The sequence below is a fragment of the Magallana gigas genome, chromosome 5, assembly GCF_963853765.1.
Source record: "Magallana gigas chromosome 5, xbMagGiga1.1, whole genome shotgun sequence".
NCBI classification, from domain to species: Eukaryota; Metazoa; Mollusca; class Bivalvia; order Ostreida; family Ostreidae; genus Magallana; species Magallana gigas.
The window spans coordinates 48906861-48924123 of record NC_088857.1 but is presented as its reverse complement, the minus strand read 5'-3'; the positions used below and the strand labels follow the sequence as shown (position 1 = coordinate 48924123).

Here is a 17263-nt window from a genome sequence, read left to right as displayed (position 1 = left end):
GCCTCTCCATCATTAATATGAAATTTACAATAAAAAACCAGTATTGGTATCCATGTATTATATTTGATAAAAAGTAGTCCGATATATCTGACTTTTATTTTTCTTGCCAGGAAAACTGGTTAGTAAAATATTAAAATCATAAAAAAAAAAACCTAGGAAAACATCGGATATTTTGGACCAATAAAAAGTAATATCGATCGTAGCATAAAATTGCACTTTGCAAGTTTTCTTAACATGTACAGGAACATTTTGAAATAATCATAATAATAATAGGGGTTGATGAGGATGGGGGGGGGGGGCATTTATTGCAGGAGACATTTTTCTTAAATTGACATATACATGTAAAAAGTGAATTTTGTATAGCCCCCCCCCCCCCCCCTTTAGGGAGCTAAAAAACCACATTTGTGTTCGATTCCGAACAGAGTTTGCATGCTATTCTTTCGATTTGTCTTTAAAAGACTTATTTAACATGTATTTTTACAAAAAAAGGACTTTATTTTTACAAACTTGTCCCATCAATTTTGCGATGTTCTCGAAGAGTAAACGTACGAGTTGTTCAACAGGTGCGCTGGTGTTATCGCGCATGCGCTAATATGTTTGGCAACGATGAAAACAAGTGTAAACTCATTCTGTGAAGTAGTGTTTTAATTATTGATTACACGTGCCGATAAAGATGAAACTTGACACACATAAAACTCAGGAAAATAAGAATGTGTAGCAAGATTGCATTTTGTATTTCTCCTGCATTTTTTTACCCTGAAGTGAGCAGTTAACAGGATTTTAATGCTTAAAACACTGTGTATGTAAACAAATTCGGCACGGTAACGCATTCTCAAACAGAACTACATGTTTCATATTTGTGAGGTAGGTGCTAATTTTTTTGTTTGTTATTATTTGGATGTTGTACTTTTTTCAATAAGATTTTCTTCAAGTCATGTTATTTTGTGCGTTGGCCAACGTGTATACTCGAGCTCGGTCATAAAATATATAACGTTACCGGGTAAAAACACAGTTTTTCAAAAAGATTCAAATTCATAACGGATACAAATATATACAATTTATGTTTTGGGATATAAAAGATATATCAAAACACTCATTTTATGTTTGATTTGGATAACAGTACGTACAGTATAAAAATTGAAGATCAATTAAAAGTTGTAAAGTGTTAGATACATGCAGAATGCTGTAGTACATCTACAGCTATGTATTCACTCAATCTTCAATAAAAATAAAATGTTCATGGACTCTAAAACATTGTAGCAAGTGTTCACATATGAGTTGATTAAAGCAGCAATAAACAAAAATTAATGCACACTTGCAAGTTAATTGTGTTTGTATAAATATTTAAATGTGGATCAGACTTTATGTCATTTGATAATTTAAGTTGCTTAATATCTTATTCTTGTAAAATGTATCAAAATTGTAACTAATGCAGAAAAAAATGTTTATCACATAACCATAATAACCAAGAAAATATTACCTATTTTAAGAAATTACGTACTGAGTGTAATCAATAATGACATGATTTGCGTCAGTGATCTTGGAGTTAAATGGCAATGCAACACTCCTTTTATAGTGAATCTCACCTCAATGCAAGGATAGGAAACATGTAATCAAATGTTTTGCTTTTTATGAATGATTGAATGGTAGACTTGTCTGTTTGTCCAGAACTCTGTCCATGAAATGATTAGTTGGTCATAATTAACATGCAATTCTTAAGCCATGCAGTAAGCTGAATTATTAATTAATAGGTTAATGAGGCTTAATGTGCTCACTGGCAAACAGTATTGATTTTAATAAACATCCTTATAGTAATTATATACATTTCAGGAAAGATCAGACTGAACAAAAATGCAGCAGCCGTTTAGTAACTCAGAAGCTGTGAAGATGTGCATGGTGGGGCCTGATGCCCCTCTTAGCAGCCACATAAAATATGGCCCCAAACCCCCCTATGCTGTAGGAAAGCCAAGAGAAAGGCCATACTCAGGTACTTCACTCATTTACTGCACATTTTGTCAATGTGTTAAGTTATAAATAACTGTTAATTAAAAAACTTATTATAATTGGACATAGGTCACATTTCTATTTCATTATATTTTTTTAGTCACAAATAGCATACATACATACATCTGATAAACTTAATAATGATGGGTTAATCAGAGTTATTGATGAAAATCTCTTTACATCTTGAAAGTTATGAGTATCATAAATTTGATCAAGTCTCATTTTTGTTTTAAATCACTAAGAGATTTAACAGTAAGAGTCAAAATTTGTAATTTTAAATGTGTATCAATATACCCTTTAGCTCCAGCAAGGCGAATCACAAATAGTAATTTTTCTGATCCCTGGAGAGGTCCAAGTTATCAAGAACCGAGAGTGGCCATGCCAAGGAGTTACCAGAAAGTTATAAACCGACCAACAGAGGAGAGACCATCTTATATGTGTAAGTCTTTACACATGAATTTACCTTCAGCTGAGAATTATCACAATCTCGAACATCAAAATCTTATGTACAATGAATGAGTTTAAACTTTGACGTCTCTATCCCTGTTTCTTTATATGTTTTACTTATGTATCATGAATCTAACTTATTTTTCATTGGTTCCTTGGTAAATAAAAATATATGTAACACAACAATGTATCTTTTAATGCCAATTGCATTTAATGTCACTTCTGAATTATTTTTCTTGCAGCCAGGAGAATAGAGTCGGTGTACAGTCGGAATGGTGACGTCAGGTCCAGCATTCCCCTCCCCCCGTACCATGCCATGAACGACCCACATCTTTATGAATACTTTGAAAGAAGATTTGGGCAAATTCAAACAGCAGCAAGAAGGGTCAGTTTTGACTACAGAAACATGAATTGTTTGTTGTATTTAAAGATTAAACTTGATAAAAATATTGTAAATGAAAACTTTAAAGATTTATGGTACTAGATGTATTGGTAAGACTAAATAGAAAGTTCTTTGTTTGCATAAAATTTTTGAGATAGAAATAATCAAATCTGATAGCATACTAGATTTATCGATAGGAAATGGATATGGTGTGATTTGTACAGAATTTTTAAGATGAAAATAAACAAATCTGATTCTGGACTTTTTGTGTTTTACAGAAGCGCCCCATCTCAGCTCCCTCTGTTGCCTCCTCCACAACTAGAGGTAAAAAGAAACGCACCGAAGATGATGTACTGTATAAGATTGCCATTATCACAGCTGACAAAAAGGATGCCGGCACAGATGCTAAGGTATGTGTTATACACCAATGTAGTATGAAACTTTATTTATTAGTCTGCCCCATTTTATTTTGCCGATGAGGATTCGGTTAAAGCAGGCCAAAATAAACTGCATACAATAATGTTAAGGTTAACAATGATTTGCAAACCTAGTAATTTACATGTTTTTTTCTTAGGTTTTCCTCACAGTGAAAGGACTGAGGGGAAAAATTCCAAAAACAAGACTAACAAAAAAAGCAGGATCAGTGAGAAAGAACAGTAAAGTGGCTTTCCGGTTCTCTAAAGGCAGCACACATTTGTTCAAGATTCGTGGACCGGAAATTGGAGACATAAAATCTATCATTATTGAGGTAAAAATTGTGGATACTAACAAGCTTCTAAAGATCTTTGATTAATCAGTGTATTTTATTCCACAAATTATTAAAATGTAACATATTAGAAAGTTGTTACCTGCATGGGATGCTTAATTATAGAAAAATATACAGGAAATTATTTTTACCATCATAGACATTGTGTTGTTATTTGTTTATATTAATTGTACATTGTATATACACATGTTATTGAAAATTCAAGTCTTAAAATGAAACTGAACTCATAAAGAAAGTAAGATTCACATGAAGAATTCAATGTTTTTATTTTACATGAGAAATGATTTATTTCAAGCATTGTACATGTGTATATTATGTTTTGCAGACTGATGGTATACAAAAAGAGCAAGCCTGGTTCTTACAGGAAGTAGAAATCACCAATGTAAAGAGGAAGAAAAGCTGGTCATTTGTCTGCAACAATTGGCTGTCTTTACATCATGGGGATCAACAAACAACCAGAGAATTGTTCCCAAATATCTCATCAAAAACAGGTCAGTTCATTGTGTTTTGAAGGGAGGCAACTCTGTAGACACAGCTTGATTTGTATGTCAATGTGGAGTTGTATTTCTTGAAAGATAGATCAAGATTTTAATGATCCTTTTTTTATAATTTGTTTGTGATACAATAAATGTTTACTGTCATAAGATATAATTCAGTTTTCAAGAACAGAGAGTAAGATTTTAAAAAGTTTTCATCATGGATATGGGCAATTCTGGACAAACTGAAGATTTTTTTTTATTTTCCAGATTATGAAATTGTAACAGTGACAGGAGACAAAAATGGAGCATCAACAAGTGCCAATGTGTATGTTACTATTGAAGGTCGAACAGGTGTCACCCCCAAACTCCATCTCAAAGATTTCACTCGCACAAACTTCAGACAAAACTCTAGTGATACCTTTAAGATCAGAACCAACTGTGTGGGGCCCATGAAGAAAATTAAAGTGGAACATGACAATACTGGACTTGGTGCTGGATGGTATCTAGAAAGGGTCGGTATTCTGAGGATAGTACCTGAAATAAAATACATTCATAGGAAACTGATTGATTTAAGCCTAAAGTGCATTTTAATTTTTCACTCAAAATTCTATGAGATATTCCAAATACATGTACATGTTTACCGGTAAACAAGAAATATGCTGAACAGCAAATGTAGTAAATAATGATACTGACTGCTAGATGGTACTCCATGTACTGTGAATCTTTATGGTTATAACTTTATAATTTAATTGTGGTTGTAACGCCTGATTTAATTGGCTAAACAAATTCATATATATCGTATAACATAACTTGTCTGCGTCACAATACGACGTGCGTGCAAAAAGTATTAATCGGCTTAACGTTACATTTAAATTTTGTACCAATTAGCGTCATTTTACTATATGATTGTCTTTATTTTTTATTTTAGTTGTAGAAAATTAAATTTTAAGGAATGAATTTAATTTCTACCTATGTTATACGAGTATAACATAACTTTGGACAGGTAACATAGGTAGAAATTAAATTCATTCCTAAAATAAAATAGGTTGTCATTACTGATCTGAACCACCCCAAATGGAAGTACTATTTTCCCTGTGGAATGTGGCTGGCCAGAGATGAAGGTGATGGGGCTATTTCCAGGTACCTCATTGGCAGCAAAGATCCATTTGCTATCAGAAAAGGTGAGAAATTCCTCTTATTGATGCCATTTAAACATGCTGTCTTTTTGCATTTTGAGTTTTTGATGGCAGTCTCTTTTTACAAACATGTAAATTGTACAATTATTTCAAATTTTCCATAAAACATTTTTTTCTGTTTATATATGTTGAAAATATCCACTTATGATATTTGAAAAATATTAGCACTACTGTAAATGAATGAAATTCTTTCAGAAAATGGGGTTGAGACCTATATTCTCATTTGATATAATACAGAAATTTCATGTTTGTATTCTCTGAAGATTTGTTGGCTTAGTTAAAATTCTCCACAATCACATGACATGAATTTGTTTACCATATCTACAGATAGCAAATACAAAGTGACAGTATACACAGGCGACAAGAAAGGGGCAGGAACTGACGCCAATGTCATTCTCAGCATCTTTGGAGAAAATGGGGAATCTGGAGAACAAAAGCTGGACAATTCCAAAAACAATTTTGAGAGAAACTGGTGAGTCTTTGGATGATATCACCTATTGTCTTCATTCTAGTTTTGTAATTTATTTACACTTCCTGTGATGCACTCATTATCTCTCTCTCTCTCTCTCTCTCTCTCTGTCTCTGAGACTTTCTTCTCATTCAATTCAAATAAAGATTAAAATAAATATAAACATTAATAAAACCAAACAACTCTCTCTCTCTCTCTCTCTCTCTCTCTCTCTCTCTCTCTCTCTCTCTCTCTCTCTCTCTCTCTGCTCTATTGATAATATGTTTATAATAATGTACACTTTCTCCTCAACAGCAAAGATGAATTTTTGGTCAAGTGCCCATGCCTTGGTCGAATTAACAGGATACGTGTTGGACACGACAACACTGGCTTTGGACCAGGCTGGTACCTTGACAAGGTAAGTACATCAGGGGTTTGTGTGCCTTCCATCATGTGCATGCAGTGAAATTGGGATGTAGTTTTTTCATTGTGTCAACAGCAAAATATAGCTTCTTTTTATTTTTATTATGATTAATACTTTTTTTTATAAGTTTGATTTACTGTTGAAGGAATCAAAGTAACATTTATGATTCAATGTAGCAGCAAGCTAAAAAAAATTGGCACCGTAAGATTTATATCAAATTTAATTGTTGAAAAAAATGCAACTTCTCTAATTATTTAAGAAATTTTTATTGGAAAAAACATGAAAAAATATCTATATACTTGTAAAATCATACACAAGGAAAATACCCACTAAAGTTAGATCGATAAATGTTTCTAAAGAAAAAAAATAAATATACACTGTATATATAGATAAACATCAGATATAAAACCACTTGAGTAAATACAAAAATCTACAAACTAAAACAATCTTTCAAGGTTATTTGTCAGCCTTGTAATTAATTCTCTTGAACCACAACCTACTACACCCTCTTATTCATACAAGATCTCTTGCGGTTTGAAAGTTTTCAGTTTTGGCTGCTGGTTTTCAAGGAGTATGTTAACTGCTGATTGTTATCAGAAGCTTGAGCCCAGACTCTATGGTATAGAAATCCCACACTCATAGTAGGCGGGGGTGGGCTGCAGGAAGGATATCTTTCCAACATGTAGATCCTCATCCCAGTTTGCTCGTATATATCCTGTGAATTGATGACAGACAGCTATGAATGCTACACCGATTGATTTGATAAATGTTGAGTTCATTTTGAAAAATGACTTGAGATTTAATGAATTTTTTTTAAAACTTTCAAATATTATGATAGAAAACTTGAAGAAAAAAAATTAGGTGCAAATATCACTTATTGTAAATATTTAATGGTAGATTGAGTAGTATTTGTTTACCTTCAGTGGACGAAAACACAAATGATTTGTCCACAGTGTAAGCTTTGGTGGTATTGTCTGGAACGGTGGCTCCCACAAACTGGCAGTGGTCCTCCCCCCGCCCGTTCTTGTCACCAATGTCATAGAACATCCCCTCTTTACTGGCCGCAAGGAAGATCTTGTATCTGATGTTGGAGCAAAGTTGAACCCCAACAAATTTAATGACAGAAGACTCAAGGAAACTTTTACGAATGTATTTTTTACCTCCTTCACAATTATTTCTGAAGATTGAGTTTGAGAAGTTGTAAGGCACCCACTGGATTTTACTCATGACTTCAACAGTGAAGTCAGTGAAAGTTTTCTGTATGTCACCGAGTTTGATCTCAAATGTATTGACTTTATCTACAGTGTTATTTAAGACAATATCTTGATTTCCCATGGCGACTTTCAAATGATCTATTCCAAGTACTTCATACTCAAAGGCCTGTAATTCTTCTTTCAGAATTTTTATTTCATTTTGGGCATTTTTGTGATTTTCTTTCAAGCCAGATTTGAATTGATCATTGCTTAGTTCCATCATTAATTGTGTATCGGCCACTGCCTGAATCTCTGTCTCAAGATATCTCAGTCTCTCGTTTATCGCATCGCTGTCACCATTGGCACTTGCCTTCAGAAGTAAACCCAGTTCTCCTACCTTTTGTTGCAGTTGAATGATGTCTGTTTTACTCTGATTGTGATATTTTGCCAGCGAACCTTGGAAAATATTCACGAGACTTGTTGACATGTTAACTCTTCTGCCCTGAGAGTAAATCTCTTCATCCATTCTTGATACTGCTGTGTGAAGTTTCTGAGAAATTGCTGTTTCCAAGGTTGACATCCTTAATTTGGTGTAATTTTCTACCGTCTTTGGTAAATCTCCAACAGTTTCATTGAACTTAACTTCAAGCAAACTTAAAGCTTTGCTGATATTTGAGAGATTATTTTCTATGATATTTCTTTGCACTAGTTCATTGCCATGGAAATTTGAAATGTTATTTTCTAAATTCTCATATCTTGTAAACAGAATATCACTAATGTTTTGGATTTTGAAATCAAATTCATTTATTTTTTCATTCATCTCCTTTGATATCTGGCTTTTAACAAATGTTAACAATTTCAACACATTCTCTCTGTTGAAAACAGACGAAGAATTAGATGCTGTTTTATCTTCTGTGTTGGCATTTCCTTTAGTTTTGTTATCAGAACCAATGCTGATAGATTTTAACGTCCGTGCCAACATGTCCAATGAATTGTGATCCCATGGTGTCTCGGATGTGGTCTCTGGAATTTCTGTATGTTTTGTCACAACCATAAACTCTGTGCCAAGTTCTTCCAGATCTGTGGAGTTGTTGATGTCCTCCTCAATGTCACTGGAAGATTCAACAATTTCTAATGGTTTAAAAAGATCTGCTTTTATGTGTGCTCTTAGATTTTGAATAAGTTTTTCTTTAAATGCAACACCTAGTTTGTTTTCTGAATTAAGAATTACAGGTACAATATTCTCAGTCAGATCTCTCATCCAGATGTCTTTGAATCTGTCCAGTTCATTCATGACCAGGGGCCTGACTGGATCCAATAGAGAATCCAAGGAATTGCTTCGCTGTGAGACAATGTTATCCTCTCCATTTAATTTTGGCAGCTTAGATTCCAATTCAAGAATTTTGTTATCCAATTCTTTGAAATATGTTGCTGATTTCGCTAGGTTAGACTCCAATCTTCTCATAGTTTCTTGATTTCCGCCTATTTGTGATGTGACTTGTGGCATTCTAACCGCCAACCCCTCTACCTTCTTGTTCATCCGTTCAAGCTTGGCCTCCAAAGCCTGCATTTTCCTCAGTATTCTCTCGTCTGTGTTGCAGCTGCTTTTGATGCTGTCCATGGGTATGGTCAAGCTTACCACACAATCCTGACCAATGCTGTTTGCCATTGGCCAAACCTGATTTATTAGAGCAGCAAAAGTGATGAAACAAATGATGAATGAAACTCCATACATCTCTCTCTTTTTGTCTGTTTTAAAAGTTCACACAATAATGTACAAGTCCAAAATTATTATATATTATGATATCTGAACTAAATGAACATTTTTTCTCTAAGTTGTTCCTTTGATCCAATCCACAAATGATCCCATTATAATTCTGAATTTTTTTTCACCACAATTAAGAACACCTTTCCTACTCAAAGAGAACAAGAATTCATTTCTCAATCCAACATATTTTCATGAAGTGGAAGTGATATTGCAAAATGCCTGTAGATATATCGTAGGGAGCTCAGGATGAGTGTAATGGGAATGACAGCCCTGATTGATGACCAGTAAGCAAGGTTTTTCCGCCTCTACATCGGGGAGGAGGTTTTTTGCCAACAAAAGAAAGCTTGCATTGCCCAATGTAAACACACTTGTTATCAGTAATGGAAAAAATATTTTTACTTCTAATTCATCACCAAGTCACGGTGTGAAATGGTCGATTTTGCAGCATGGGGTAGCATTATATATTATAAATTTAAGAAAGTTTAGGAAATTTAATATTTCTTCATATTTTGCAATATATTAGATTAAATGTTCTCATTTCATTGAAAACATAATACTCATGAATAGTTTAAATAACAAAAATATTAATCAGTCATGAATTTTGATATGATTTACTTTCATTCATTCATCGATAAAAAAGAAAAATAACTTTCGATAAGATTTCACATGGGAAGAAATTATAGTTAAAATTTTTGCTGGGAGAGAAATCAGAATTTACTTTTGCCACTGTTTCATGATGCCACCCTCTCCTTGCTTCTTTATGACGACAGCCATTCAGTGAATCAATGGGTTTTCTTTTCATTCTTCAGGAATCTAGGTAATGGTTGTAAATCTGTAATTCTGAAGTAGATTTACATAAACAATTTTACCATGTGTTGACTGTCAGTCTCTGCTTTGAATGAGCTTCTCCCACTGCTTGTTATCATTGACTGATGGATTCTTGAGATACAGCAAAATAAACCAATTGTTTCAGTAAAGTTTTGTGGTTATTTGCCAGTGTCAGACTGCATTTAAATGCACTTTTTTTGTGTGAAATACAGTTCAAAGTTCAGTACTGAAACTTGAAGTTTTACTGTATATTATTCTTAATTTTTTTTGCTGCTCATCTATGAAAGCACGTACTGTATGCCACATTAAATAATAAGCTGTGAATTTTTATGAAGAATTATCACAATAGTTGGAAACCATGGGTTGGTACATATATAATATCAACACAATATTAATATGAAAAGTCAATGAGATATAAGATGCTGTAGTTATTGGCTTAAGGATGTGAGTACACTTTTCAATAATATTTGTTATAATTTGATTTATACATGTATTTTATCAGAATAATTGTAACAAGTAGAACAACATTTTGTTGTAGGTAATCATTGATGACTGTGACAACAACATAGTGTACGAGTTTCCCTGTGGTCGATGGTTCGCGGATGATGAAGATGACGGTGCTCTTTTCCGGGACCTCTTGCCGGGAGTGGGTGTTGCCAGCTCCTATGGAGGTTAGTATCCAAATGTGTGGCGCCCTACATCAATGAGTCACGCTGTTAACATTTACAGAATTTTAGATTTAATGAGTAAATTTGAAAAAAAGAGGTTGTTTTAATATTTGTTGTTTGTTTTATCAATTTTTTACATCATTAGTATGAAAAATTTAACAAAGGAGAGAATTATTGATAATAAAAAATGCTTTAATTATAACAAGAATTTGGGCTTATTTTTGTTAAAGCGTAAAAAGGATTAAATGATTTACTAGATATATATCTAGCTATTTTCTTCAAACTCTTTCAGTTGTAAATTTCAAAAGTCAGTATATTTTAAAATGTATCTACATATTTTTTGGTTTTGAGCAGGTGTGCCATACGTGATCACTGTAATGACTGGGGACAAGAAAAACGCAGGGACAAATGCCCGAGTCTTTATCATGATGAAGGGCGGACCTAACAAGGAGTCGAGCGGCAAGATCTGGCTGGAGAATGGCAGTTTTGAGAGAGACCGATCCGAGATCTTCAACATCAACCTCCAGGCGCTGCTGAGTCCTGTACAGAGTCTGGAGGTTGGGCATGATAACAGTGGGGTGGGGGCGGGGTGGTTCCTGGAACAGATCATTGTGTTCTGCCCCACGACCGGCATTGAGCAGGTGTTTCCCTGTAAACAGTGGCTGGCCTCGGACAGCGAGGATGGACAGATCCAGAGGACACTCTACGAACAAAAGGCCATGCGACAAAAGAAGGAGAAAAGTGAGAGCATTTGAAATTTTATTGTCTTTGCTATAAATAAATACCACTTTTTCTCACAATGATAAAGAGCAAATAATGTCAAAATTTCAAATTTTTGTAATGGAATCAAGAATTAACCATCCTGTAAAATGATAGAGTAATGGGGAAAATAAAAAATTAATGTATGTAAATGATAATTTATTCCTGTAGTATGATCACAATTTCAAGTTATAATTTATTATGAAAATATGAAAATGTATTTTGGAATTTATTTTTAAGGATCATGAGTATGATTTTGTTTACTCTAGGAACTCACTGGCATTTATGGGTCAAGACGAGTAACGAAAGTCTGTCCGGCACGGATGCTAAAGTGTTTGTCTGTCTATACGGAACGAAGGGAAAAACCGATGAAGTGGAACTTGATAACAAGAGTGATGTGTTTGAGCAGGGTAACACTGATGAATTTGATATTCATGTGTCGGACGTCGGAAAGCCTTACAAGCTGCGGGTCTTCCACGATGACACTAGTTTAATGTCAGGATGGAAGCTGGACAAGGTAGGCAGTCTGATATCAATAAAGGACCTTTCTTACTGCACTCATATTTTGCACACTAGAAATCAAAATTTCCGTGAAATAATTGGGCTCTTATTGGGTGTATTTACTCAAAAAGGGGTTTTGAATAGAACTAAACTGTATTGATTACCAGTCTTAGCTGGTTTAAGTAATTTTTTCTACAATTTGTGTTTCCAGCACAGAGTGTTTTTTAGTTTAAGAGAATTTTATAAGATTTTGCACCTTGCTATTAATATATCAATTATTCTTGCAAAGAATACATATTTATCAACTCATTTCCAAATCTGTCAACTTAGAAATTACCAAGAGAAGTAAGTATGGGAGGAATGCATGGTACATGTTAGAAGAATGCCATGTGAATGTATTTTAAGGTTACTTTTCTCACAGCTTTTTGTTAAGTTTGTTTTTGGCTTTTAGATAGAATCTTGTGTGTTTTGCAGTTTCAAGTTTATAAATCTGTGAATTAATTGAATTCTCTCATTTCAACAGGGATGGGTTGGGTGGATTTAAAAAATGTGCTAGTAGAAGGTTCATTGTCCTACCATTGTTTTATTACTGTACTTATAGCCTGTAAAATCTTGCAATAATCAAGTTTTATACATATGATCACATTCCCTTCATATTCTAATTCTACAAAGAAAATTAAAAGAAAATTTTGAATTCTGACGAAATTAGACGAAAGAAACTGTACAGTACTTATAAAAGTGTTGGTAATTGTCAGTGAACATGTGATATAAAAAGAAACTATGATATACCCTGCCAACAGCATACAGAGTTGGGGATAGTATGTTTTAGAATCATTATAGCCACATTTAAAGAGCGTTAAAAATACTTGACATGGTATAAGCAGATGATGTTGTTTCATCACCACATTTACAATCAAATTGTGTATCCTCAACATTTACCAGGACTGGTAGTTGTGGACCCAAAAATTGTCTTACCCTTTAGTGCTTCAGTGAAGTGTAGTGGTAGCTGCATCCCACCTATATACACCTGCATATTTAAATATATATTACTTGTACAAATTGTGTCATACAATATATATGTATGTATATTTACAATGTATATTTTTCTTAAGGAAGGGGGTAGGGAGTGAGAGAGGGGGTAATTATGATATCATAACTAGATTGTTTTGTTGTTGTTGTTTTTCATTACAATTTTGATTGAATCTTTACTCTGATAACAATTTCTGGTTAGCTAGAGATTTTGATTTTATTTTGCATCATACATGATAATCACTTGTACGCATGTCAGGGAACAAGGGTTGTTGAATATGTGAAGGATGGATGCATGCCCAGTGTTTAATTCTCATCACTTATCAATACATATCAAATTCTTTAGTAGAAAAGGAGAATGGAGTAGGCTGAGAGTTTTAAGTCAAAATTTATGTTTCATTCACTGATAAAATGTCATATCATTTCAGTCAAAGCACCTTTATATGTCAGAACTTTTCATGTTTTACTAGATTTTTCAAGGGTTTATGTGTGCAATGTATATCAATTGAACAAAGTGAATTTCACTAAAGTCGAGTTCTGCTAGATTTTCATATACCATATTTTTCATTCATAGATTGAAATGGAAAATGTGACAACCAAAGAAAAGTACACATTTAAGTGTGGCCGGTGGCTGGCCGCGGATGAAGATGACCATTCCACGGTCAGGGAGATGCCGGCCGAGGGACCCCTCGTCAAGAAACCACTAGCCTGTAAGTTCTACATACATACAGCAATATAGATAAATATCACATGCCTTATTTCAAATTTGTAAAATCTAATATGACGATTTATTTGAAATGGTGAATGAGACACTGATTTGTGACAATAAATTAGCTGCATGCAAAGGTTGCTTGCAATTCTTATGGATCATGATTGTGGATGTGTATTTTACTATGATAACAATATGATACCATGATCTTTAAGTGAGAAACTTGATGATATGTTCTTTTTTCAGTGGTGAAATACACAGTTGAGGTTTACACAGGGAAGAAATCGAGTGCTGGAACAGATGCAAATGTGTTTCTGTGTATATTTGGAGAGTTGGGAGACACAGGCAGACGTCACCTGACTAATTCATCCACCAACATCAACAAGTTTGAAAAAGGACAGGTGAGGAGCATGGGAAACCACCGCAATCAATCTATTCTGAACATACTTGCCAACCTCTAACATGTGAAAATCTGGTCATGACCAGATTTGGAAAGTAAAAAATCTGGTCATAGCGCGTAACGACATTCACAACATATTTATCATGCATTTCATAGGTATATACAATAGAAATATGTGTTAAAACTTATGTGTAATACTTATTGCAAAGAAGCATTTTAACTAACAGTTGCTGATTTTGAATTTTGTAAAGTGATCTGACACAGAAAATGGTAGGTTGTGTTCAGCTAAAAAAAAATGCAAAAAGAGTTTCTGCTACATTAACCTTGCTTTTGAACTCTGTAAATGATGGCATGAAAGTTGTAAGTGACTTGGAAGACTTTTGTGTATTAAAAAGCATTCTATACATGAGTGACGACTTAGCGTTTTTGCATGTTTAGTCAGATCATTTTGGGCACAAAATCCAATATTCAAATGTGCGTTACACAGAACGCAAAAGCCTCGTTTTGTACTCGATTACTTTGTTTTACCTATGGGAGTTCATTTTCCCAGATATTACAAAAATATCGTTTTCTTTTTGTTGGTTTTGATTCCGCTGGCCCCGATGAAGACCTTTTCTTATTGGAAACCATCACATTTAATGATTTAAACCTTCGCTTAGTCAAAACAACTCACGATAATAATTACACTTAATCAGTTAATGTGTCTGTTATAGCCATCGGCATTGTTTACGCGTTACGTAAATCCAAACTCAGATTGGGTTCATAACTGGAAGTCAAATGCGCAACGTAATTTACGAACCAAATCCGGAAATCGGGAGATTTTCGGGTTGTTCGACACAAATCGGGTGAAAAGCATGACCCGGCGGGTCATAAAAAATAATCGGGTGAAGGGTTGAAAAATCGGGTGTGACCCGACGAAATCGGGTCAGTTGGCAAGTATGATTCTGAATTCATGAATTCATTAGCCTGTTTATTCATTCAAGTTTTTTTTTGTCCCTAAATCTATTCCCAGATAATATTTCTTTGCAATATAGCTATAATTGTAAGATTTTTGTGGGTTTTTTTTCAGTGTGATGTGTTTGAAATTGAGGCTGTGACCTTGGAGAAGATAAAAAAGATAGAGATAGGTCATGATGGCAAAGGGATCGGAGCGGGGTGGTATCTAGAAAAAGTTGTTATTAAACATCCTGACAAACCTAAATACAATGTCAACATAGATTGCAATTCGTAAGTTCTAAGGGAGACAACTTATGTCACTCCTATGTAGTGTTGTAGTTCTTTTGAATTTTATAAAAAAAAAACTTTATTATAGTGAACAAAATGGTATGCAACTTTGGTACAAATGCAAGCCACAAACCTTACCTTAATGATTCTAATTCAGTCAGTGAAGACTGTAAATTTTGAGTAAACACAAAGTTTGATAAAATGACATCATTGTAATAATCTTCAATGCTGATTAGAAACAAAACTGTGCTGGTTTAACCCTTCAGGTGTAACGTTTCTGACAATATTGTGCTTTCAGGTGGCTGGCTTCTGATGAAGAATCTGGACATATTGTAAAAGAGTTCTCCGTGTCAGGGTCTCAGTTACTTGCTAGTAAGTATGTACTGTCATCCTCTGGACAGGGGCTGCAAAAGTCACAGTATTCTATCTTTATAATCCTTGGCAAATATATTAATATCACTATCTTAATTTATCTGTCTCTCTACTAAATTTTTTCTGGACATTTTATTTCATTTTATTCACTCAACAAGTAAAAATATCGCAGAATTCCTTGACAAAGGAGTACTCATTTGAAACATAACAAAAAGAAAATTGAAATTACATCAGCACTATGCAACTTGGCATCAGAAAAAAAACGCTTGAATTTTTAAATTTGATTCAGCATTCATGAAGCTAATGAATGAATTGAATGATTTTCAGAAACCACATACAATGTGTATGTGAAGACGGGAGATGTGTCCAAAGCCGGCACTGACGCCAATGTTCACCTGAAGATATTCGGAGAGAAGGGCGACACAGGTTTATTGAAGCTAGAAAATGCGGAGTCCACTTCTAACAAGTTTGAGAGGAACAGAACAGATCACTTTATTCTTCATGCTGAAGATATCGGCAAGGTGTGTTACATATACACAGAACACTATGTTGTTTTGTTGTACGTGTATAAAATTACTGTCACAGATTTGTTAGGATTTTCATTTACATTATTCCGTAATTACATTGCCATTTATGAATAGGTAAAAAATGTGATATCAAAGAAACAAAACAACAGCAACTATTGTCACCTTTATTCTGCTTTAGTCTTTATTTGTCACTTGTTACAGATCAAGAGAATCCGAATAGGACACGATGGAGCCAATTTTGGCTCGGGTTGGTTTTTGGATGAGGTACGGATTGATATTCCATCCATCGGTGAGCAGTACGTGTTTGCCTGTCATCGCTGGTTAGACAAAAGCGAAGAAGATGGTGAAATAGAAATAGAACTGGAACCCTCTTTTAAAGAGGAAAGAGAAAAAAGTAGGTCACTTTTATTTTTAATTTTTTGCATGAAGTAAAAATTGCAGTTAAAATTGTAATACTCTTGATTTCAGCTTAATATTTGGGGTTTCTAATTTACTTTTTTGTGTTTCTTACATGATATAGAACATAAGTTCCAATCTAGGGGATCCAAAGTTAAGTTTTCTGGATAAGTCTTCATTTTCCCCTCTCCTTCATGTGCTATTGGAGTAAATTTGTTATTCTCTGTTGTTTGAAGACTCAGTTGATACATGCAGTCTAGCAATATCACAAGTCTTGACATAATCTGGAACACTTTCTATTACAATATGTTCGTACACAATGCACTTAAATGATTTTGTGGGAAATTACATTCTTAGTTTGTGTGTAACTGAATCAAACAATTTTCTTTTGATTCATGTTTTCTATCCCCCTCCCCCTTCCAAAATAGATAATGCATGTGTTGACTGCAGAGGGTTATGTGGGAAAATTTCTTTGCATCAAACACTAACTAATGATATTACATGTATATATACTAGGATATAGAGGAAGGGGCCTTCGATGGCTCGTACGCCAGAGTAAGAGTTGGCATTGATTTTGTGTGACAATAACACAGAGATACTGTGTGAACAAGATGACAAGCATTCAGCTCCCATTCTGCACTATTTACAGGAATTCTAGCTCTCTCCTTGAGTGACATAGATTGATGTTTTAACATTGATTGATGCATTTGATGTTTTATGCAAATGAACTCAGTTAACATCGG

At 34.1% G+C, this 17263-nt stretch overlaps 2 protein-coding genes across 7 annotated transcripts in view; one reads left to right on the top strand and one right to left on the bottom strand.

The window, feature by feature from the left end:
• The first annotated feature begins 585 nt into the window (after positions 1-585).
• Positions 586-17263, top strand: part of LOC105343219 (lipoxygenase homology domain-containing protein 1) — a 32132-nt gene continuing 15454 nt past the window's right edge. For 3 of the 6 annotated variants that reach the window (XM_066086055.1, XM_066086054.1, XM_034462614.2), the window contains exons 1-21: positions 586-864; positions 1831-1987; positions 2306-2443; positions 2694-2836; positions 3112-3243; positions 3408-3581; positions 3925-4090; positions 4346-4590; positions 5124-5259; positions 5602-5746; positions 6038-6140; positions 10474-10606; positions 10958-11344; positions 11632-11879; positions 12194-12208; positions 13467-13602; positions 13848-14002; positions 15071-15228; positions 15524-15597; positions 15925-16118; positions 16326-16518. In XM_066086055.1, coding sequence (XP_065942127.1) covers positions 1852-1987; positions 2306-2443; positions 2694-2836; positions 3112-3243; positions 3408-3581; positions 3925-4090; positions 4346-4590; positions 5124-5259; positions 5602-5746; positions 6038-6140; positions 10474-10606; positions 10958-11344; positions 11632-11879; positions 12194-12208; positions 13467-13602; positions 13848-14002; positions 15071-15228; positions 15524-15597; positions 15925-16118; positions 16326-16518 — 3211 coding nt within the window. In that variant the 5' untranslated portion in view covers positions 586-864; positions 1831-1851. The remainder of the gene's footprint in view (positions 865-1830; positions 1988-2305; positions 2444-2693; positions 2837-3111; positions 3244-3407; positions 3582-3924; positions 4091-4345; positions 4591-5123; positions 5260-5601; positions 5747-6037; positions 6141-10473; positions 10607-10957; positions 11345-11631; positions 11880-12193; positions 12209-13466; positions 13603-13847; positions 14003-15070; positions 15229-15523; positions 15598-15924; positions 16119-16325; positions 16519-17263) is intronic. The other 3 variants (XM_066086057.1, XM_066086056.1, XM_066086053.1) reach the window with 1 other exon arrangement.
• Positions 6389-9387, bottom strand: LOC105343218 (putative leucine-rich repeat-containing protein DDB_G0290503). Its single transcript, XM_011450482.4, has 2 exons — positions 7064-9387; positions 6389-6861 (listed from the first exon to the last, which is right to left on the bottom strand). The coding sequence occupies exons 1-2, from the start codon at positions 9072-9074 to the stop codon at positions 6761-6763; spliced, it is 2112 nt and encodes a 703-aa protein (XP_011448784.2). The 5' UTR covers positions 9075-9387; the 3' UTR covers positions 6389-6760.